The sequence below is a fragment of the Microtus ochrogaster genome, chromosome 22 (genome assembly GCF_000317375.1).
Source record: "Microtus ochrogaster isolate Prairie Vole_2 chromosome 22, MicOch1.0, whole genome shotgun sequence".
NCBI lineage: Eukaryota > Metazoa > Chordata > Mammalia > Rodentia > Cricetidae > Microtus > Microtus ochrogaster.
In genome coordinates, this window is record NC_022023.1 from 34474111 (window position 1) to 34498749 (window position 24639).

At 40.4% G+C, this 24639-nt stretch overlaps 2 protein-coding genes across 2 annotated transcripts in view; one reads left to right on the top strand and one right to left on the bottom strand.

Moving 5' to 3' along the window:
* The window catches only part of LOC102000264 (zinc finger protein 431-like), a 47799-nt gene extending 42000 nt beyond the window's left edge, over positions 1-5799 (top strand). The window contains exon 4 of the mRNA XM_026784300.1: positions 4964-5799. Within this exon, the coding sequence (XP_026640101.1) occupies positions 4964-4967 (4 nt within the window). The 3' untranslated portion in view covers positions 4968-5799. The remainder of the gene's footprint in view (positions 1-4963) is intronic.
* Positions 5800-7830: 2031 nt separating this feature from the next.
* Positions 7831-24639, bottom strand: part of LOC101992876 (zinc finger protein 431-like) — a 31685-nt gene continuing 14876 nt past the window's right edge. Inside the window, exons 2-4 of the mRNA XM_013350264.2 lie at positions 10118-10244; positions 9861-9921; positions 7831-9303 (exon numbers count right to left, since the gene is read on the bottom strand). Of these exons, the coding sequence (XP_013205718.1) occupies positions 7899-9303; positions 9861-9921; positions 10118-10244 (1593 nt within the window). The 3' untranslated portion in view covers positions 7831-7898. The remainder of the gene's footprint in view (positions 9304-9860; positions 9922-10117; positions 10245-24639) is intronic.

Genomic DNA, 24639 nt, shown 5'->3' on the forward strand with positions numbered 1-24639 from the left:
TTTCTGTTTCTTTGCTCCTTTATTTCTTTAGGGGAGCTTTTTTTTTTTTTTTTTACTTTTTTTAAAAAAAGGTTTCCATCATTTTCATAAAGATACATTTAAAGTTGTTTTCTTCTACATCTTCTGGGTTCATCGTTCCCACAGATCAAAGTAATGTCCTTTGCCAAGAATTTGATCTTGGAAAATCTCAAGTCTTTTTGCTTTTTCCTATTACTCTAAAATTTTCACTTCTTCCCTCCGATAATACTTCCAAAGCAACTGAGGTCCATTTTCAAGGACTGCTGAGATTAACTGAATCCAATTTTGTGGTATTGCCTTGCTGTTTGAAGCCCACATTTGACCATATGTATTCCATATGATACAATTGCTTAATTTCTTTTAGATCAGTCATACATATGGATTCAAATGTCTATTCTTTGACTACCTTAGGATATTTAGTGCCAGATGCCTTTCTCATGATATCACCAGAAAGGCAGGTAGAACTCTGGGTAAGCTGTCCCAGAATGTGGTATGTATTGATGAGGCTACATTTTGTCTTTGTACCTTTTGTACCTGGTCATTAAATTTGATAAATTCCTCAATCTTTTCAAATCTTTTTACCACTGCCTTTTGTAAAGTCTGGATCTCCTGTCCAGTGTTCTGTTCTAATGCCTTCATTGAGGATTCCAAGGTGTGAAGTCTGTCCAGTAGAAATAATGTCTTATCCTTGGACATAATCTTTATAGCACACATATTACATTCCTGGAGACACATTCTATCAGTCAATCTATCATACCCATTTGATAGAGTCTGATTAATATGGTCAACAGTACAAATTCTCTCAGACATTGTCTCAGCACCCTGTCATTAACTTGGTTTTGTTTTCCAAATTGGTTATATCATTGTCCAGAATGCTGACTTTCCCTTTTAGTTGGTCATTATCAGTCTGTAAAGACTGTATTATTTCTAAAAGTGCCTCATTCCTGGACCTATTATCAAACCACGTTTTCAAGGAAGAAATATGAAGGACAAAGCTAATCCCCAGAATCAAATAGAGGGGTGTAGGAATGTTAAAATCATGTAAAACCTGCATAACATCATACATGGTATAAGGAAAAAAGCTACTGAAGTCTTAGATTGTTAAATTGTCTATCATCTTGCCCTTTTAAAATATAAATTTATATTTTAAATTATAATCCTACCTGTGGTTGAGTTTGGATTGGAGTAGGTGCAATAACCATTACTTGCCAGTAGGTGTCACATCTGGCAAGTGTGACAAGAGTGGCTTCAATCTGATCTCATTGTTAAATAATGGAAGATATGCTCAAATTAAAAACAATTATTCAGTGTAAATCACAGATTGTACACTCCGTGGAAGTCCCTGACTGGGAAGCAGCCACATGAGCACAAAGCAAGCAAGAAAGCAATGCTGAACAGAGACCCCAGGGAAGCAAGCCCACATCCCACCTGAGCTTCAGCAAGTGCCAGAAAAACTGGACCCTCAAGTCAGAAGTGCAGTTGCAGGTGGCCAAGGTGCCTGAGGACTTGGAGCAGCTCTGAGACGTTTAATGAAAAAATATGAAGGACCACAGCTAGCGGCCCAGGGCTGCTGTACAGGAATTCTATACCCAAACGAATGTGTGGAGCCTAACGGTGGCTGGCTAGAGCTGCTAAAGACCTGAGCCTGACAATTTGGTGCCAACTATAGAAGTTAGCTCAATTTGGGAAACAAACAGTTCACCTAGAATATAAACACTTTCAGTAATGTAGCAGGATACAAGATTAACTAAAAAAAATCAGGAGCCCCCCTGTACATAGATAATAAATGGGCTGAGAAAGAAATCAGTGAAACATCACAATAGCCACAAATAGTATAAATTATCTCAAGAGTAAGTCTAACCAAATAAGTGGAAGACCTTTATGATAAGAACTTTAAATCTTTGAAGAAATTGAAGAAGACACAAGAAAGTGAAAAGATCTCCCATGCTCTAGGGTAGGTAGAATTAACATAGTAAAAATGGCAATCTTACCAAAAGCAATCTACAGATTCAATGCAATGTCCAGCAAAATTCTTCAAAGAAATTAAAAAGAACAATACTCAACTTCATATGGAAAAGCCAAAAAAAAAAAAAACAACCCCCCCCAAAAAAAACAAAAAAAAACAAAAAACAAAACCACAGAATAGCCAAAACAATCCTGTACAATAAAGGAACTTCTGGAGGCATCACAACGCCTGACTTCAAACTTTACTACAGAGCTATAGTACTGAAAACAGCCTGGTATTACCATAAAAACAGACAGAAAGACCAATTAAACCAAATTGAAGACCTGGATATTAATCTACATACTTTTGAACATCTGATTTTTGAAAAAGAAGCAAAAAATATCAAATGGAAAAAAGAAAACATTTTTAACAAGTGGTGCTGGCATAACTGGATATCAACATGTAGAAGAATGAAAATAGATCCATATCTATAACCATGAACAAAACTCAAGTCCAAATGGAACAAAGACCTCAACATAAAGCCAGCCACACTGAACCTTATAGAAGAGAAAGTGGGAAGTACACTTGAATGCCTGAGCACAGGAGACCACTTCCTAAATATAACCCCAGGAGCACAGACACTGGGAGAAACAATAAATAAATGGGACCTCCTGAAACTGAAAAGCTTCCGTAAAGCAAAGGACACGATCAACAAGACAAAACAACAGCTGATGGAGGAAGGTCATTGGTTAATAAAGAAACTGCTTGGCCTGATAGGTTAGAACATAGGTGGGTGGAGTAAACAGAACAGAATGCTGGGAGGAAGAGGAAGTGAGGTAAGATGCCTCAGATAGACACCATGCTGCTGCTCCCCAGGGCAGATGCGATGAAGCTCCGACCCAAAGGATGCTCAATCATGCCACAAGGACATGTGCTCAACTATGTTCATAGCAGCATTGTTTGTCAGAGCCAGGACCTGGAAACAACCTAAATATCCTTTAACCAAAGAAAGGATAAGGAAAATGTGGTATATTTATACAATGAAGTATAACACAGCAGAAAAAAAAACCCTACATCTTGAATTTTGCAGGAAAATGGATGGAGCTAGAAAACATCATTTTGAGTGAGGTAACCCAGACTCAGAAAGTTAATTATTACATGTACTCACTCATAAGTAGTTCTTAAACATAAATCAAAGATAACCAACCTACCAGGGTTCCCTGCCCTCTCTCAAGCAGGGAGTGGGAGGAAGGAGAGGGAGTGGGTGAGTGGGAGGGGATTGGGAGGAGGGAAGGAAGTGTAAATATTTGAATGGAAAAAAAATTTCCATATGTGAATTTGAGAGGGACACAAACATTCAGTCTATAAAAGTGACATTCATATTTGGATCTGTAATCATAACTAAGTCTTCTTTGCTTTGTCTAGAACTTAATTGGGGAGGTGAAATCAATACACTTAAATAATTATTTGTTATTTCAAACCAAATTAGTATTGCAAAACAATATAATCTGCCTTATAAATCCTGGATTATCCATAAACCCTCAAAAAAGAAAAAGAAAAAGAAAACCAGCCCACAAATCACAATTCCAGAGAACCTAGACAACAACAAGGACTCTAAGAGAGACATACATAGATCTAATCTACAGGGTAGTAGAGAAAGACAAGATCTCCTGAGTAAATTGGGAGCATGGAGACCTTGGGAGAGGGTTGAAGGGGAGGGAAGATGAAGGCATAAGTCACAAACAATTCCACATCAGTTTGGAATTATGATTAATAGAATGGTTATTTATTTAAGGGGGAAAAACTTACAGATCACCATCCCAGACAACAGCCCTCTGCACAATCAGGAAGGGAGCCTAGTCGAGGGAAGTGGCCGCTCTTTTAAAGGGAAAGAGACCATGCCCCAATAGGCTGGTATCTTAGCAGCTATTGGCTGAAGGAGCGGAAAAAGCTCCCACAACAGGAAGAGGCTGGGAGGGTGGGGAGCAGAGAAAAATGTAGAACTCAATAAAAATCAATAAAAAAAGAAAAAAGAAACCCTCTCAAAACAGATACATGATCTTTAAATTTTTTTTATTTGTAGGATTTTGTTTTTTGTTTGTTTGTTGAGACAGAAACTCAGTGTGTACCTGTGTATTACCAAGTGGGACAATTCAATGTTTTTATTTCAGATGGGTCTCATTGGGTAGATAGTGTGTACTGGCCCAGCATGTTTATGCCTCTGCATGCACAAGGCATGTCGGTCCCAGTGGGCTAAGAAAAGTCATGATTCCAAGGTCAGCCTGGACTTCAAGAGCCTGTTTTAAAAACTAACACCCCCAGCACAATGATTAACGAAAAGATCATGGCTCAGTGGATGTCATGGGATGGTTCAGCAGGTAAAGGTGCTTGTAGACAAAGCATGACAGGTTTGGTCCTTAAGACCCAGGGGTTGAGAGAACTAGGTCCCACAGGCTGTCATCTTACTTTTGTACAGTACTATGTAGGTAGAGACACAAATAAAAGAATAATAAGTTAAATCTTAAAAGAAATAAAAAGGGATGAGAGATGATTCAGTACTTTAGTACTTTTTTGAAGAAAACACAGTTCAGTTTCCAGCATTCACATGGTGGCTCACATCTGTAACTCCAAAGTTTTAGGAGATCCAACCCCTTTTTGTTTAATGGACAGTGCCCTCATATGCAGAAAGGTGCCCATGATGTGGAAATACCTTCAGGAGAGCATAGTGCCAGGAGCAATTCATGTGTAAGATCTCCTCTTCTTTTCTCATGCCTGGAAGCAAACTCCAGTAGCTGCCTCTGCAGCTAGGTCATATGGCCTGGTAGGGTGTCTTCCCATGTGCCCCAGTACTTCCTGGCTGCAACTCAAATGGAGAGATGCATTATCAAGGTTCTCAGTTTGAATCCTAGTACCTCCCCAAATAGATAATATCTCTGTAAATGTGTGTATAATTATGTACTTGTAAAGATTTTTGACACATTTTTTCTTTTGTATTTGCAGGTAGCTGTACACGTCACAGTGCAGAGGTGGTAGCCAGAGAATTACCTGAGAATTGGTTCTCTCCTTCCATCTTATGGGGAGCAAACATAGGTAGCTAGTGTTGGCATCAGGCCACAGAATTGGCTGTCCCAGCTTGCTGTCTCTAACTGTACATATTACTAACTATGGGAGTATGTTTATGGTATGTATCTGAGAGTGGTATATTCATGTGTAGGGCATGTATGATGCATGTGTCAGCATGGTTGCCATCTTTGCATGTGTGTTTGGAGAAGTCTTCATGGGTGTTTGGGTTTGTGGGAATCCTCTGTGCCAGAGGTATTGTAAATGCACCTGTAAATGACTGTGTAAAGCTCTGGCATGTCAGGGTTGGCCTGCCCAAACTTATCAAGCCCATTTCACCTGTCTTGGTTCTACCCACCTCAGCACTTGTGGTTCCCTTTCCCAGCCTCTGCCCTGTCCACTGCTGGACTTTTCTTGGATGTGGCTCCACTCAATGTGATGAATGCCCCTATTCTAATCCTCCTTCTAAGTTCCCCAAACTTTAACACCCATCTATGTCTCCAACCTGATCCAACCTGTTTCATCCCCCAGCCGCTTACACCACCCTTCCCAACCTGTCGCTGTGCCCACAGCAGCATCCCAACATTCCAGGCCCCCTCTCTGGTCCCAACCATTCCAGGCCCCACCAACCTCCTACAGTTTATACAGCACATCTTAGCAGCTTGTGCCTTCAGGATATGCTCAGCCAAGTCATAAATATATCACTTCCATTTAATAAGGGATTGATGCTGCAAACGTTCTAATTTATGGTTTGATGGGGCAGATAATACCCATCTTCTTATGTACAGGAAGCTCAGGTTGGATGGTAACATGGTGGCCCATTGTCAAATGTTCAGTTTTCACTAAGGCTGAATAGCCGGCCAATAGCTGTCTCTAAAAGCAAACATTTGTGTACAGATGGTGGAGCCATATCCCAAAGATCTGTTCTATGACTCAACTGTAGAGAATCAGCAAAGGCTCCTAAGAGCATCCCTATCTGCCACTGACACTTCAAGTACCATAGAGCCTGTTGGATCATATGATCCAAGTGATAGATCCAAGTGATAGCTCCTGCACCGCACCCTGGACCCGTTGAAGAACCTTTTCCTATTCCATGACCCACACAAAAGTAGCAGCTTTCTGAGTCACTTGATACATAGGCTGGAATAACATGCCCAGGAGAGGAATTTGCTGTCTCTAGAATCCAAACAGAGACACTAAGTTTTGTGCTTCTTTCTTCGTGGTAGAAGGGGGACAAGTGCAATAACTTGTCCTTCACCTTAGCAGGAATATCGCTGCATGTCACGCAGTACTAAACTTCTAAGAATATTAATGAGGTAGAAGGCCCTTGAATTTTGGTTGGATTTATGTCCCATCCTCTGCTGGGCATGTGTTACTAAAGAGTTCAGTGTGGTTACTACCTCCTGCTCACTTGATCCATTCAATATAATGTCATCATATAGTACGGCAATCTGATATTTTGTTGAAGATAAACAAAGTTATAAAGATCCCATTTGCTAGTTAATAATTTCTGACCTTTATCCTGTAAATAAATCCATTGCAAAGGCTTATCCTCTAGTGCTATAACACCACAGGAGACAATTTAATGGGAGAAATAAGTTTGAAGGCAGTGAAGAATACAAATGATGCACAAATGCCTCACTTGTTTGAAATTCAAATAACTGGAGTTATTTTTGCCTCTCAAGATAATTTGTAAAGACAGTACAATGCCATTTCTTTTTCTACAGTTTTAAATAGATTGGTTATTCCACAATCAGATGCTAAACATTTTGATTTTGATGACACTGGAAATAACATTTGGAGATCCTGGGGCTAAGAAGGAATTCATAAATGAAATTAGCATTTTCACTGGCTGTCATAAGTCATTAATGAAGTGGGTGCTGAGAACTGAGCCTGGGTTCTTGGGTAAAGCAGACATCAGATTCCTTTTTTGAGACAAGATCTCTCTCTATACCTATGGCCATCCTGGAACACAATATCTGACCCAACTGGCCTCAAAACTCAGATCTTCTTGACTTTCTTTTCTAAGTTCTGGGATTATAAGACCATAACACTATACCCAGGAGAGATTTTTTTAAAAATGACCCAACTTTGAATCAGACAATGCAAGGATAATATAAGATTTAAACAAGAAGCATCATATTTTTTAAATAAACAGTAATGGCTCTAGGAATTTTTCAATGAATTGATTTCAAAGGATAATATCATTCCTGTTTTAAACATTTTTAACTCTGGCTGGGTGGTGCTGGCACACCTTTAAGCCCTACACATGGGAAGCAGAGGAACACGGATATCCCCGAAACCGAGGTCAGCCTTACCTACAGAATGAGTTTCAGGACTATGAAGCCTTCACTGCTAAACAATGTCTCCAAAAATAAAAAAGAATTACTGTGTATAAACAACAGTGCCATGGTGTCCACGTGCCAGTCAGAAGACAACTTACAGGTATCTGGTCTCTAGTTCCTATATGTGAGTACTAGAGATGAAACCAGGGTACTCATGCTTGGCAGTTAAGTGCCCTAAACTGGTGAGTGAACTCACTGGCTCTGATTTCAGCTTCAAAAATATTTACGTATGTGCTGGTGTGTTAGTGTGCATACAACACAAGTGCAGTGAAGAACCTGTAGGAGAAATGTGGGTCTCCCAGAGAATGAATTCTGGCCATCATGCTTAGCAGTGATCACATTTACTCACCGGTAAAATTCTCTGGCATTCTCAGAAAATATTAAGAACAAGTTTTTAGTCCCCAGAATAAAGTAACACTACCCAAACATAATGGATGACAGCATAAATATTGTTTTCATTTGCAAATTAGGTTTTTTATTCAAATTATCCCACATTTGTGGAATACAATATATTATAGAGCTTTACCACATTAATTATATGCATGAGGTTTCTCTCCAGTATGACTTCTTTCATGTATTTTAAGAAGACTTTTATGTGTAAAGGTTTTACCACAGTGACTACATCCATAGGGTCTCTCCCCAGTATGACTTCTTTCATGTGTTTGAAGATTACTTTTATAGGCAAAGGCTTTCCCACAATGATTACACTCATAGGGTTTCTTTCCAGTATGACTTCTTTCATGTGTGTGAAGATTACCTTTACATGTAAAGGATTTACCACATTGACTACATTCATAGGGTTTCTCTCCAGTATGACTTCTTTCATGTATTTGAAGATCACTTTTACATGCAAAGGTTTTACCACAGTGATTACATTCATAAGGTCTCTTTCCAGTATGACTTCTTTCATGTCTTTTAAGATTGACTTTATATGCAAAGGTTTTACCACAGTGATTGCATGTGTAGGGTCTCTCACCAGTATGACTTCTTTCATGTATTTTAAGATTACTTTTACATGCAAAGGCTTTACCACAGTGATTACATCCATAGGGTTTCTCTCCACTATGTCTTCTTTCATGACTGAGAAGATGACTCTTCTGTGCAAAAGCTTTACCACATTGATTGCATACATTACGTTTCTCTCCTGTATGATTTCTTTCATGAATTTGAAGATCACGTTTCTGTCCAAAGACTTTACCACACTGGCTACATTCATAGGGCCTCTCACCAGTATGACCTCTTTCATGAGTTTGAAGATTACTTTTACATGCAAAGGCTTTACCACATTGGTTACATTCATATGGTTTCTCTCCAGTATGACGTCTTTCATGTATCTTAAGATTACTTTTACATGCAAAGGTTTTACCACAGTGACTACATCCATAGGGTCTCTCTCCAGTATGAATTCTTTCATGTACTTGAAGTTGATTTTTATAGGCAAAGGCTTTACCACAGTGATTACACCCATAGGGTCTCTCTCCAGTATGAGTTCTTTCATGTACTTGAAGATCACATTTATGTCCAAAGGCTTTAGCACACTGACTACATTCATAGGGTTTCTCTCCAGTATGAATTCTTTCATGTCTGAGAAGACGACTCTTCTGTGCAAAGGCTTTACCACACTGATTACACTTATGAGGTATCTCTCCAGTAGGAGTTCTTTCATGTATTAGAAGATAACTGGTGTGTGCAATGGCTGTATCACATTGAGGATATCCATGTATTTTTCCTCTGGTATGAGTTTTACATACTTGATCGAGACTGTGACATGAAAAGGGTTTAATTCTTTCATTATATTCATAGTTTTTTACTTCCAAATGAGTTCTTTGATGTACTTTTAAAGAGGGATCAGATCCAAATGTTTCATCATGTTGCTTACATTCATAAAGATCCTCTTGAGTATTGGATATTTGTGTGTCTTTGAAGATGATGTACCTATCAAAGGAAGAATAAAAAAAAAGGTTTTCACATTGCATTCACATGGTCTAAATTTTTATGCCTCATGAAGAAGTGGTGTAGGGATTAGGGTTTCTCATGATAACAAGGTCCTCGACTCTCATAAATTGTTCCTTTCATTAAACTATAGTAAGTCCCTCACTACAAGGATTTGAAGACTACTAGTAATAATAGGAACAATTTGCTTATAACAGGTCTTGTTCATACTCTAAATCCTTTATAAATGTGTATTCCTTATATGATACTTGATGGGCATGAAACTATGTGGATGGACAATTATACAACATGCCTCTCATATGTCTATTATTGAAATTGTGACATCTATTATGGCATTGTTTCCTTGTCTTCTTTCTTAAAGAAATGCTTTGCAAACAATGATCAGCACCTGACATTAGACTACAAGGTGTTGTGAGAATTTAATAAGCATTACAAAGCTGTGCTTATTTACACTATTGCTTTTTATTAAAAGTTTAGGATACATCAACATTTTTCATAGGTACCTGGTACATATGTATCAGCTTGCATATGAAAATTACCTTTCATGTCTTCTAGAACTTTGATCATATTCTTCAATATTATGGTCTTCCCATTTATAGCCTAAAATACAGTACCAAAAAATATATTACCTAAAATTAGGCACAATTTACATTTCTATCTTCAGGGAACTTTAGAACAATACCTAATTTATTCGCTGAATTCTTCTTCTTCCACAGTCAAAATCATAGAGAGCACCAACCACCAAAAAAGGCTTGGCCCCTTAGGTTAAAAAGTGACAGAAAGCTCACATTATTACCTATAGCAGTGAGGTTCCAGTAGGTTTCCAGCATCACATCTTTGTAGAGACTCTTCTGGGAAGGATCCAGCAAAGCCCACTCTTCATGCGTGAACTTCATATGCACATCCTTATAGGTCAATATATCCTAAAATGTCCCATATAAGTACATAATGGAAATGTTGAAACTGACTTCATTGTAAATGTACACTTCATTGCGAATAAAGTTAGATAATTCTTTGTACTCAATATATTCCATGACATAGGTCATAGAATTTCAAATACAATAACCAATTCATTTTAGAAGGAAATTGAAAAGGAGGATGATGCCTTCCATTTCTGTGACCACCAGATAGAATATCGCATTGTAGGAGAACCGCGTAGCAACACCTACAGTGAGACTTATAAACAGAGTAGCACTATTCAGTACACAAACTCAGAAAAATTTTATCAAAATGATTAACTTTAAAAAGGATAGGTGTGGTGGTACACACATATAACCCAAAACCCCAGGAGGAAGAGACACATGAATCTCTGTGATTTCAAAGTCAGTCTGGTCTATGAAGAGCTAGCCAAAATAGCCAAAGGTACATAGTGAGACTCTGTCTCAAACAAACAAAAACAGAAAACACTCAGGGGCTCACTCAAAATTGCTACATAGAATTAGAACATTCATTCCAATTCTGAACCTGTTCATCATAAATTGAAAAAATTTCTTTTAAACTGTAAGGCTAATAATTCCTAGAAAGGAAGGCATTTTTAAGAAGTTACTGACTAACAGGTAAAAGTAATCAAAAACGTTAGTAAAATAAATGCTGATCCAGAAACAATAAAAAATAGCAATACCTATAGGGATGGAGATTATAAAGATGGGCCAACAAATAAGATCACCTACTGCTACTGAAGATGACTGGAATCAATCCCCAGTACTCACTTGCAGGCTCCCAAACATTTCTAACCCCAGGTCAAGAGAATCCAAAGCTCTCTTCTGACTTCACTAAATATCAGACAGAAGAATGGTACACAGCCATGAATATAGGCAAAAGATTCACATATTTGAAAATTTATAAATGTAAAAACATACACAAAGGAAGGGATGGTGTTACACACCTGTAATTCAGTGATTCAGGAGATCACTCTCAATTTCATGTCCTCTATGTATTCTTGGTCTGAAAATGACACCCTCTACCAAAGATCAAAAGTGGTGTGGGCAAAGCTCATCACAAGAGGAAATGCTTGACGTGTACAAAAACCTAATTTGTGCAGCCAAAACTATAAGCATAAAAATATCAAAGTGAGAGGGTAAGCACTCAAAGCTCTAACCCAGGAAGGCCCCTCCTCCTCAGGGTTGCACAAGTCACCAATGAAGGCCACACAGCAGAGACAAATGCACAAACACAATATACTATCTGGAAGATTTTTCATTGAACAGCCAAACATGAAGCAAAATACATTTAGTATAGCTTTAAAGGTAATCATATGATGTAACATATGACAGTCCCTGCACTGTCAAACATGCAAAGTTTCTTCTGACACTCAAGGCAATCACTTCACTGTCATATCTTGTAATATGAAAACACAAATTATAGCTATCAAACACAAGTATTAAGAAAAGATTGGACCAAACAAGTCCAAAATCTTGCAGGGCAATCCTAAATCCTGCAGCTCTGTGGTGTCAGACACCTAGGGTATCATTTCTAAAGGGCTTACATGGCTGTTTCTCACTAGAACTTCTCTCTCTCTCTCTCTCTCTCTCTCTCATCAGTGTGATAGTGCGTCAACGCCAGTTCAGGCACCCTCTCCTCTGCTGCCCACGTACCTAGTTGGGGAAATCCCCTTTGACACCTGGGAACCCCTCTAAAGCCAAGACTCTAGCCAACCCGAAAATGGCTCCCTTGGTTAGGATAACTTCTTTCCTGCTCCCATATTCAACCTTCCCCCATCTCAATTATCCCAATCCCCCAAGATCTCCCCAATCCTCCTCCCTTCTCTCTCCCCATCTCCCCTTCCCCCCAATCCACCCTAACACCCCCTGCTCCCAACTTTGCCAGACAGTCTGGTCAACTTTCAATATCCAGGAGGATAACTATATGTTCTTCTTTGGGTTCACCTTCTTATTTAGCTTCTCTAGGATCACGAATTATAGCTCAATGTCCTTTGTTTATGGCTAGAATCTACTTATGAGTGAGTACATAGCATATTCCTCTTTTTGGGTCTGGGTTATCTCACTTAGTAAAGTGTTTTATATTTCTATCCATTTGTATGCAAAATTCAAGATGTCATTGTTTTTTACTGCTGAGTAGAACTCTAAAGTATATATGTGCCATACCTTCTTTATCCATTCTTCTATTGAGTGGCACCTAGGTTGCTTCCAGGTTCTGGCTATTACAAATAGTGCTGCTATGAACATAGTTGAACAAATGCTTTTGTAGTATGATTGGGCATCTCTTGGGTATATTCCCAAGAGTGGAATTGCTGGATACTGAGGTAGGTTGACTCCCAGTTTCCTGAAAAACCGCCACACTGATTTCCAAAGTGGTTGCATAAGTTTGCATTCCCACCAACAATGGATGAGTGTTCCCCTTACTCCACAACCTCTCCAGCATAGGCTATCATTGGTGTTTTTGATTTTAGCCATTCTGATAGGTGTAAGATGGTATCTCAAAGTTGTTTTGATTTGCATTTCCCTGATCACTAAGGAGGTTGAACATGACCTTAAGTGTCTTTTAGCCATTTGAACTTCTTCTGTTGAGAATTCTCTGTTCAGTTCAGTACCCCATTTTTTAAATCGGGTTAATTATAGTTTTAATGTCTAGTTTCTTGAGTTCTTTATATATTTTGGTGATCAGACTTTTGTCTGATGCGGGGTTGGTGAAGATCTTCTCCCATTCAGTAGGTTGCCTTTTTGTCTTAATGACAGTGTCCTTTGCATTACAGAAGCTCCTCAGTTTCAGGAGGTCCCATTTATTCATTGTTGCTCTTATTGTCTGTGCTACTGGGGTTATACGTAGGAATTGGTCTCCTGTGCCCATGTGTTGCAGACTACTTCCCACTTTCTCTTCTATCAGGTTCAGCATGGTCAGATTTATACTGAGGTCTTTAATCCATTTGGACTAGAGTTTTGTGCATGTGGCTCAGTTGGTGGCACAGCATGCATGAAGCCTTCAGTTCAATTCCTATTCCTTAAAGGGGGCAAGGATCAGGATTCTGTAAGCCCATCTCTTTAAAGGTAGCCCATCTCATGTAAATGTTTATCTGGAGGAAGAAGACTTGTAGTATACCCCAGCAATGGCTGTATCTAAATGAAACAGGAATTTACTGTCCACAAACAAGAATCCATAGGACCAAATGAACAGCCTTTGTTTGTCCAGTTACATTGATCACATCACTATATACTTATGAATGGTTCTAAAATTAAATTTTGAGTATCAGGCTAAAGACTACAATCTATACAACAGAGGTCTGACTAAAATAAAGCCTTTCGTGAAGGTATTTGTTGGCTAGGCATGGATACCTGAAAACCATGATCTTATGAACAGGGAGGTGGAAGCAGGTGAACTGGGTGTTCAATGTCAGCCTTAGCCATTGAAGATCTAATCTTAAAAAATAAAACAAAGTCTCTCTATAGTGAACTATTTTAGTTCCAACTGATTAAGGGAGCTTTAGGAGAAATGGAGAAATAATGCCACATAAAAGCACTACATTTTCAGTACAAGAATTATTTGTTTATTAATACATATCATACATCGACTTGACATCTTAATCCCATCACAATACAAAAATATATTCTTTTTTCCTATCTAGAAAATTAAAAATTTAGTATTGCATATATTGGCGTGATGAATGTATGTGCTATGTATGTTGGGGCAGGCACAAGAGTGCCACACTGAGAGTCTGAAGATCAGAGAACAACATTAAGACGTCAGTTTCTCCATTCACCAAGGGTTCTTAGGATCAAACTGTGGTCGGGCTTGCATACAGAGCTCTTTTCAATGGAGCCACCTCATCAGCACTGTTTGGTCAAATTCTAACTGACAGATGGTCTTACTCCTAATCTTAAACATATTTCTACTTTTTGAGCGCTTCTTGCCACAAGAGCTCTTTGTAGCTCTGACTGGCCTGGAACTCACTATTTGGATGAGGTTAGTCTTGAACGTCCTGCACCTGTCTCTAAAATACTATGATGACAGGTGTGAGCCCTCATGCTCAGCTACTTAAATCAGAGTATAATACAGAAATATATGGCAACTTCTTGAAGAACAAAAATAAAGGGAAAGTGACAGATCAATTTTAAAATCTTTTAACTCTAGTAATGGACGGTCCTGCCATGTAAAAGGCATCACCACTTGGCCTTCTATTGGCCTAGGAAACTGCATTTTCTTTTCCAATGATACACTGTAGAACTTGCAAATATGCCCAACTGAGTTCTTGGTATTGTAATGATGTAATTATTCTGTGTCTTTCAAGCCAGGTCTCTTCTATGCTCTGGTCTAGACGGAAGCCTCCTGCTTCAGCTTTTCAAGTATTGGAATTAAAGGTGTAGGGCACATGTCTGGCTCAAGGAAATTCTGTATAAAAGCTGATGCAGTGGCAGACTATTTGCCTATCATGTGTGAATACCACTGGAAAAATTAATAACAAATGTGGCCTCATTACTCTTCTAGTATGCCCACCAATTTCTAACATCTATTTGCCAAACAAAAGGGCAGCCTCATTTGTAAAAGAAACATTACTACAGCTTAAATAAAATATTATCCTCCACACACTCATAGTGGGAGACATCAATACCCAACTCTCACCCATCACAGGTCATCCAGACAAAAACTAAACAGAGAAATACTGGAGCCAACAGATATTATTAACCAAATGGACCTAACAGACATTGACATTTCACTCAAACACAAGAAAATACTGCTACATCTCAGAAATGTAACAGGGCCCCAGACCTTAGCATAACTGACTCCATCACGGAAGTGCCATTCAGGCTGTAAAACTCAGCACATATGCAGCACCATGAGCCAAAACAGAAACAAAGTTCTAATCCACCTAAGCCCGTAGTTATGGGAAAGTCTGTAAATCATGCTTTTGAGCTTCTATAGCTCTGCTTCTGGCTAACTGTTGTTTTTAACACAAGTATATCAACCCAGAATATGGTTTTTGTGCTCAAAAGCACAACAGCACTCGGGAGGCAGAGGCAGGCAGAACTCTGTGAATTCGAAGCAAGCCAGGTCTACAGATTGAGTTTCAGGTCAGCCAAGGCTACACAGAGAAATTCTATCTCAAAAAACAAAACAAAAGAAAACAAAAAGGTGCATGCTGAAGAAGACTTGATGCTATACTCAGATCCCAATTAAGCAGTGTAGTCCTAGGCCAGCTAATAAAGACTTTCTATTGGTTTGAACCCATGTTTCAGCATCCTCTGTGGTGAATATCAAAAACATTACTTGAGGTCTCACAGAGTATCCAGAGACTGAACCTCTACACCAGGAGTTTCAGAGCCCCTTGGAAGGAAAAGGAGTCCAGTAGTCAGGCGATTGCTAGGGGTCTGGCAACCTGAAATATTCCAGGTCCCCTGGTATCATAGTTAGGATTTTAAGTTTGTGAAGAGACACCATGACCATAGCCACTCTTATAAAGGAAGACAGTTCATTGGGGCTGGCTTACATTTCAGAGGTTTAGTCCTTCATCGAGAGGGAGAGAGAGAGAGAGAGAGAGAGAGAGAGAGAGAGAGAGAGAGAGAGAATCATGCGGGTAGACATGGTGCTGGAGAAGGAGCTGAGAGTTCTGTATCTTGATTCACAGCAGCAGGAGACTGAGACACACAGACTCAAGTTTGCCGCCACCATGACACACTTACTCTAACAATGCCACACCTCTTCCTATGGGCCAAGCATTCAAAGACACGACTCTATGGGGGCCAATCCAATTCAAACCAACACATGTCCTGGCCCTTACAAGTTTGTAGTCATACCATAATGTAGAAATTCATTCAGTCCAACTTTTTAGAAAGATTAAAGACAACTGCAAAGATTCCCTTTGTCACCCAGTTGCCCCAGATATTAGAAAAGTGTTGCAAAAACTAAAAAAGATTAAAGGTAGAAGTAGGTTTCAGTTGCTGGAGGTAGTTTAAAAGGTGTTTACCAATGAAAACTGACCCCAAAAAACGAACTTTTGCATAAACTCACAGTCAACTTCACCTTCTCTGATAACGAGACACAGTGAAACTTATAGATCCCCAATAAAATTTTGGTATCTTAACATCTGTCAGAAGACTGTAACCTAGCAGAAAGTTCTACCTCCAATCAAAAGATAAGCAATATCCAATGATCCTGGAAACAAAGGGGGAATTTGAAGTCCATACTGTCTGTCTTGAAGAAACAGGCATCCTGGCACCCTGCTAGTCACCTTGGAACAGGCCTTTCCTACCTATAAAGAGACCTGGGTCTGATTCTCTTGAGTCTGTTTCTTCCAGAGAAACAGGTGTACACTCTCCTGAAAGATGCATTCTTTAGCCTCCCATTGGCAAAGGTGAATCATTCTATATTTACTTTTAAATGATCAGACCCAGAGGGAGCATGCAGTGGGCAATATACCTGTACAAGGTTGCCCCAGAAGGTAAACACACTAAATGCAGAGTTTCCTTCACAGTTTTTTTTTGAAAACACATTAAAAAGGGGCCATTGAGGGATGCCTGCAAGAGTTACAGGGCTTGGGTTACAAAATACTGGCTAAGAAAGCCCAAGGTTGTAGAAGCCTACCTACCTTGGCTACCAGCTGAAGGGAAGCCAAAGGAGCCTGTTTCAGAGTAGGATTGCTGTCATCCTTCAGATACCAATTCCAGGGACTATGAAAAATGTTCCAGAGTCCCCAGGTGCAGCTGGGGACTGCTGCCTCTGTATTCCGCAGTTTCTGAAAACGCCAATGCTTCTACACACCAGCACAAATGGGGGGCACTGAGTCCCTAATGTGAACTGAGACTTACTAAAAGCCATTTAGCACTTTCAAAACAGCTGTGTCTTCCACTTCAGCCACAGAATTTCCAGATGTCTCAAAACCTTTTCATCTGTTTCCCCATGAAGCACAGGCAAAATGGTTTTTAACCCAAATTTTGGGGCCATGGAAATGCCTTGTGACATACCAGTCCAAATTATTAGATCCTGTAGCCACAGGCTGGCCCAGCAGTCTGAGAGCAGTACAATGAAAAGGAAACAAACAAGCAAGCTAACTCTGGGTCAAGCTCTTATACCCACAACAGACAGCATAGTTGAGAAGAGCAGTACAATCAATGAAAAGGAAACAAACAAACAAGCTAACTCTGGGTCAAGCTCTTATACCCACAACAGACAGCAGAGTTGAGAGCCCCTCTGAAGGAAAGGGTACAGGAAAGAGAGTAAGACTACCAAGAACTCTAGGAAAACAAACGTCACCAAGATCTGGCTTACTGCAGGAGTATGAAAGTACTTGCTAGTTTCTGTACATACCCATTCTATTCCAACCCAAACTACACCTACTCGAATAATAGCTTAAAAAGTTCCTCCAGGAACTGGCCTTCTGATTTGGCCTCCTCCTAGGACTGGAATCCAACAATACACTTTCATAGCCAAAACATTTCAAATAATAGTTAAATCTGTAGGTATAGATTGAACACTGATTCTGCATATATACCTCAGAGTTCTGGCTAGGTAAAAAGAATTAACAACACATAAGACAACAACAGCAAGAATAAAACTCATTGGAGTCTACTACCAAAGAATGGATAGGCCTCTACCTTTCCTTTGCTGGTGGTATGACAAGAACTTTAAGTCTTTGAAGAAATAAAATGGAGAGGATATCAGGAAATGGAAAGATCTCCCATGCTCTTGGGTAGGTAGGATCAACATAGTAAAAATGGCAATCTTACCAAAAGCAATCTACAGATTCAATGCAATCCCCATAAAAATCCAAGCACAATTCTTCACAGACCTTGAAAGAACAACACTCAATATCACATGGAAAAACAAAAAACCCAGGATAGTCAAAATTTCTGTACAATAAAGAAACTTCTGGAGTCATTGCCATCCCTGATTTCGAGCTCTACTATAGAGCTATAATAATGAAAACAACTTTGTTTAGACAAAAAGGAGAAAATGTAGAATATTATTTTAAGGGGGATGTGAGGAGGTGAGCTAGGTGAGCTGCTTGCTATTCAGCCTCTCTAGGAAGCAGGATTCTACCTCAACCTTTCAATCTGTTCTTTATCAGAACAGAGATTTAGATAAGTTCTCTTAGTAGCTTTGAAAGAGTGCCTAAGAATTTCCTTAGCTCTTGTGGCCTTAGCTGCTGTTGACCAGTAAGATAGCCAGCCACAGCTTAAAAGGTAGCAATCATTAAAAAGGAGGACTACACTGACCAGTTTCTAGGGGGCTGAGGACTCATTTCTGGGGAATTCGCCAGGTTTTGCTATGACACTGAGATAAGACCAAGGAAACCTGCCAGTCTCTGTGCTAGCCATACCTCAGGTGAGCTGTGGAAAATGTGCTGATTTTTATCTTTGTAAAAGGAAACTTTGATTAAAAAAATTGTTGGAGGTCACTAAAAGAATACACAGAAGTGACAACTAGAATTGAACAAGTCGAGCCATTAGACATTGTTGGGGAGCCCTACTTGGCAAAGCCGTAGGACTGTCAACCATGAATGACTGGTTGTTCCTGTCTGTAATGTTCTCCAGTGACTTTCTTTACCTCCCTAACAAGAACCACTGTGGGGTTCTTTCCACAACCTTTGGTGGTGTGTTTTATACTTTCTGGGCATAAGTATGTCTGTGAGTTGTCGGAAAACTGTAAAATGCTTGTGAATAAAACACTTTCCCAGCCAGGTTTCTAGCTGAGGCCTCAGCAAAATCAAATAGACTTGTTGTCCTGGAGACAAAGTGCTCTTCTGAGGACAATTCCAGGAGTCCCCAAGGTCAGGCATGGAATAACCATAGTGCCAGTTTTTCACTCACAAAAAGAACCTGGCAGATATAAAGACACAATTCCTTGTCCCAATAACTGACTTTCTGCACTTATTTTTATGTTATAAAATTCAAGGTTTAACTAACTATTTATGCAATAGAAAAATGCATCTTAAGATTTGGGACACTCTCTAGGTCACTGTCTCTAGCCCTGTGCCTTTCTGCCTGCTTTGCAGACAATAACACATCAAGGAAGCTGGCAGATACCTGAGCATGTCATAGTTACCATCAATATGAAGTTTTAGAGCCTGAGAGAAAAACCTTGTGATTTCTTGTGTTTATAGAATGGCTCTATCCTTGTTGTTTACTTAAGGAATATAATATGACATTCAATATACAGCTCTTATATTGGCTAGGGTTTCCTGAAAGAGAATTTTTTAAGAAACAGTATCATGTGAGCCTGTTTTTTCATAAAGGCCTTTTTCAATAGATAAGATTTTTCCCCCCCTAAACCTTTGCTACTCTGAAGCTTTCTTTTTATTACCCTGGAGCAGATCTGGGAATTCGCCTGTGATTAATAATGCACCAGAAATCTGTGATCTCTTTACTATTCTGTAGGAAGGGCTCATCAATGGAAATACAGGCTTCTACTTTCCTTATGTCTTTTCTTTTGGGAATTTTTGTGTGGACTTCACTGGAGAATGGGGGTGTATACAATGGAGCCTCTTTAAACAAAATAATTCTTTGGAAAAAATCTGTGCCACTGTGGAACCATATACAATGATTACTCTGCCTGCTCTCACATAAGCTAACACCAAGCTGCTAGAAAAATTTTGATAAGGAACATATACTTGATGAATAAGGTATATTTTATAATTTTTAAAAAAAATGCTGCAAGATCCCTGGTGGCAGTAGGCAGCAGAAATGCTGTAGGTCCCAAATGGTGGTAACGGGCCATGTGGTGGCAGGCAATGGGCCCTGGGAGCAGCCAGTCTCAGGTGGAGTTGGCTGTCGGTCCCAGAGCGGTGGCCTAAGCGGTGGTGGCAGGCCATGTGGCAGCAGGCAATGGGCCCTGAGAGCGGCTAGTCCCAGGTAGAGATGGCTGCCAGTCCCTGAGCAGTGGCTGGTCCCAGGCAGGGAGACACATGGTGGGTGGGCAGAAGACAGAAACATTGATAGACACGACTTGCAGAGTGAGGTTGAATATTTATTCAGGGGGTTATGAAGGGGGAAGGGAGAGGGGAGAAAGAGAGAGAGACAGACAGAGAGAGAGACAGAGAGAGAGGAGAAGAGGAGAGAGAGACAGAAGGGGGAAGCAGAGAAGTGGGGAGAGAGGCAGAAGTGAAGCTGCCTCTCTGAGAGGAAGATGGAAAAGAGAGCGAGCTCAGACTGGAAGCTGAAGATCAGCCTGCCTCAGCAGATGGGGAGGGAGTAGGCGTGGCTTGTCTCTCAAAGGGACCAGGGACCAAAACCATAACAGTATATTTGATAAATAAGATTTGTTTGATAGAAAAGGTATATTTAAAAATCAAAATTTATAAATTCCTAAGTTCTACTCAGGTTCACAGTACTTGTCTATCTTAGCCTTTGCTTATTTTAAACTTTAGCTATTTAGATAAACTATGCAATATTGTATAACAGAGTATCTGGTTCCTGGAGAAAATACTTTTCCCAAGGTCAGGAATTTAAACAGAAGCCCCCATTTCCTCAATGGGTTGGACAAAGTCCTGCCTACTAAAATAGGAGTAATTCTCCCTATCTCTGGCAAGAGGAACTCATGGCCCTTCCATTAACATTAGAGTGTGGTGTGTCTATCTTGTCAGTGCTGGCTTCCTCCATCGATGCATTTCTAACATCTCTTCCCCAAACACAGAGCCCCTTCATAAGTAAAAGAAACACTACCACAGCTCAAATCAAATATCGACCCTCACGTACTGATAGTGGGAGATGTCAATACCCAAGTCTCTCCCATGGACAAGCCATCCAGAAGAAAGCTAGGCAGAAATACTGAAGCTACCAAATGGACCTCAGTGGGATTTACAGGACACTTCACCCAACCCCTCCCCCGTTCCACTCTAGGCACAGAAGCACTTACTTATACTGCTGCTCTCGCACAGGCGTGGTTCCTGTGAGGAGGGGAAGGCACCAGGTCACTAGGCTACACCCACAAGTCACCATCATCTAAGAACAGTGCACGTGGGGTGGAGAAACAGTTCCCAGGGAGCATTCCCTCCATGTTGCACCTGCTCTAAGTAGTTCCAGGGAAGGAGAAAACTTCTCCTGGACTGAACCAAAAGGAAAAGATTAAGTTCCACTATTTTCTATTTCGTAATTTGTCTCCTTTTCAATCAGTGATCTCTTAGCCCACTACTCTCTTTGAAAACAGTAAAAACACTGCCCCTGTGGTAGGCAAGGGAACCGCTACCAGGAAACACAGCCTAAAAAGAACAGATATTCCCATCTTTCCAAGGACATTTAAGGAATTTCACTAAGTACTTTTTAGAAGGATTAAAGACTGTGGCTAAAAAGATTTCATCTGTAACCAAGTCAGTCAGGGTATTAGAAAAATGTTACACAAGTTTATAATTTTTCAAAGTAAAAGAAGGTCCCTGTTGTATTAGGAGCAGCGGGGCTGCGTCCCCAGCACCCTGGCCGCCTGGCTAGCTTATGCTCTGAAATAACAACACACAAACTTTATTCTTTTAAACACTGCTTGGCCCATTTCTATCTAGCCTCTTCTAGGCTAATTCTTGCACCTGGACTAGCCCATTTCTAATTATCTGTGTAGCCCACGAGGTGGCTTACCAGGGAGATTCTAGCCTACGTCCATCCTGGGTCGGAGCTTCATAGCGTGTGCCTCAGAGAGGGGAGCATGGCGTCTCTCTGAGGCGTCTGCCCCCGAGAGGAGAGCTGTCGAGTCTGAGCTCACTTCCTCTTCCTCCCAGCATTCTGTTCTGTTTACTCCACCCACCTATGTTTTAAACCTATGAGGGCCAAGCAATTTCTTTATTGCTTAACCAATGAAATCAACAGATTGATATATGACACTCCCACATCAGGTCCCAGTTGCTGGAGGTAGTTCAAAAGGTGTTTAACAACAACAACAACTGACTGAGACAAAAACTTCTCAGATCCCAGCCCCAAAGACTAAGAAACAGTAAAAGAGTTCTGGGATGCTACTGGATATGGTTGTCTCTGGATACCAGAGTCTGTAGAGATGGCAAGGCCTCTATAAACCAGCACAAAGGGGCCCTGGGCCCTAATGTGGACTGAGACTCAACAAAATGCATTTAAGGCTTTAAAAACAGGTCTGATTTCCACTCCAGGCATAGAATTTCCAGATGTCTCTAAACATTTTCATCTGTTTGTTCAAGAAACACAAAACAAAGGGGTTTTAACCCAAACTTTGGGGTCACGGCAATGTCCTGTGATGTACATGTCTAAATGATTGAACCTTGTAGCCAGATGTTGGCCCATCTGCCTGAAAGCAATGGCAGCTAAAGTTAGTTTAATGCAAAACAAAACAAAACAAAAAACCAAGTAAGTTAACTCTGGGTCAAGATCTTATCCTCACAGCACACGGTGACATGGCTGAGGCAGCCCTCTTGTGTGATGACACAGGTGCTAGTCCATGACTGTCAGGAATGAAAGATGAAACCACCAGGTAGATGGGAGCTGTAGCAGTTCCGTTAACTGAAAAAATAAGGACGCACACCAGAAACCTCGGCCCAGAGAGCAGCACTGATCCATCTGAACTAGGCTCTCAGATAAGGAAAAAGGAAAGCCCACCTCCACCATCCACATGGTCAGTCACTACACTTATACTGTCCGGCATGCCCCAGTATGATCTAGAAAGAGGGCTTCACAGCACTGGGAAGAAAATCTTGCCACAGACCCCTGCCAGGCTTGGTAGCACACATCTTTAATCCCAGCACTTGGGAGACAGAGGCGGGGGATCTCTGTGAGTTTGAGGCCAGCCTGGTCTACACAGTGAGTTCCAGGACAGCTAGGACTGTTTCAGAAAAACCCTGCCTCACAAAAAAAAAAAAAAGAAAGAAAGAAAGAAAAAGAAAAAAAAATTTTGCGGCGGGGGTGGGAGGAGGCAGGCTATTTAGCTTCCTCTACATATTGCTGTCCCCCAGCTCGGCTTCTGACCTGGCTTGCCACCAAACCAGTGGGGCCCTTGATATTTAGGAACCAGGTGGAGAAAATTGATATTCTGATGATATACCATGATCACTTAATGTTTGAGACAGCATGGTAAAATAAATAAACCTGGGCTTTTTCTAATTTGGTTTGATGTGGTCTGATTGGGATTATAGCTTCAGTGGAGAGGTTTATGGCGGGCAGAAACTTTTCAGTCACTACAGGCACTCCAGCCCTTCATAATGGTTAATCACTGGACTATCCTGGGACCCAGCTGACATCTGAGTACACCACCTGTTTCCCTTTGACCAGTCTGGGTCAAGCAAGTAGCCAGATGACACGGGAAGTAACCTGGAAAAGACCCTAAAAGGTTTGATTCTTTCCACTCCTAAAGCAGTAAAGAGAGCTGGCATGACACTAAGGACCCATATCACCTAGAGCAAGAAAGCAGAAGCCACATTGCTGCCAAATGGACTGTCTCTGGACGATGGACCCATTAAGATTAGATTCCACCGATCCCCAAGCCCTTCCTCTCCCTATCCTCTCTCTCCCACAGGGTCTAACATCTGGTATGAGTTCAGGGTCATGCTCCAGTGGGGACTGCCTGTAGGTCTGGACCAGGGAACTAAGAATGACAGGACATGTTATTACCTAATGTAATTACAGACCAGCAGCCCATATTCATTCTGACCTCTGTTCACTGATGCCCACTTTAAACACCTGGTTGTATTACAGTAAGGAAAGACATGGGGCTTTATCTTTTGAGACAGAAATACAGAATTTACAATTCTATGCATGCCCTGTAGCTGTGCCAGAAGAAAAACAATTTTCTATTACAAAATTCAGTTTTGTGGAACTGAAGCTTCCTAAAAAAAAAAAAAAAAAAAAAAAAAAAAAAAAAAAAAAAAAAAAAAACTTCATTAAAAGATTCAGGCCTCTGGGAAATAGAAAATACTTGCAGAATCAGGCTCTATGCCACAGGAAGGGACCCTGAGGCTGTCTTAACCATTCCCAGCCAGACATAAGCCAGGACTGTTGGTTAAGTTTAGATACCTGGCCCCTGCCATACTACACAGGGATAGGAACTGGCTGTCAGCCCATTGACAGATAAAACCCACTGTGACTAGAGGTAGCCCAAATTAAGGTTCTGCTTTATGGGTTAATTCATCAAGATAAAAACAAGATTGAGTCCCTAGGACTGCTTGGTGGGCATGTACCAATAGTTAGACTATGTGTACCTCTTCTGATGATTTCCATACTAAGTAGACAGTTTGTTCAAAAAATGATATTAAAAGGTTCCATTTTTGAGTTAAAACAACAGCCAGATTCCCTTACAAAAGTGTTGAATTAAGAGCGGCGGGGCTGCGTCCCCAGCACCCTGCCGCCCACATGGCTAGCTTAGCTTATGTCCCAAAATAATTACACGGAAACTGTATTCTTTTAAACACTGCCTGACCCATTAGTT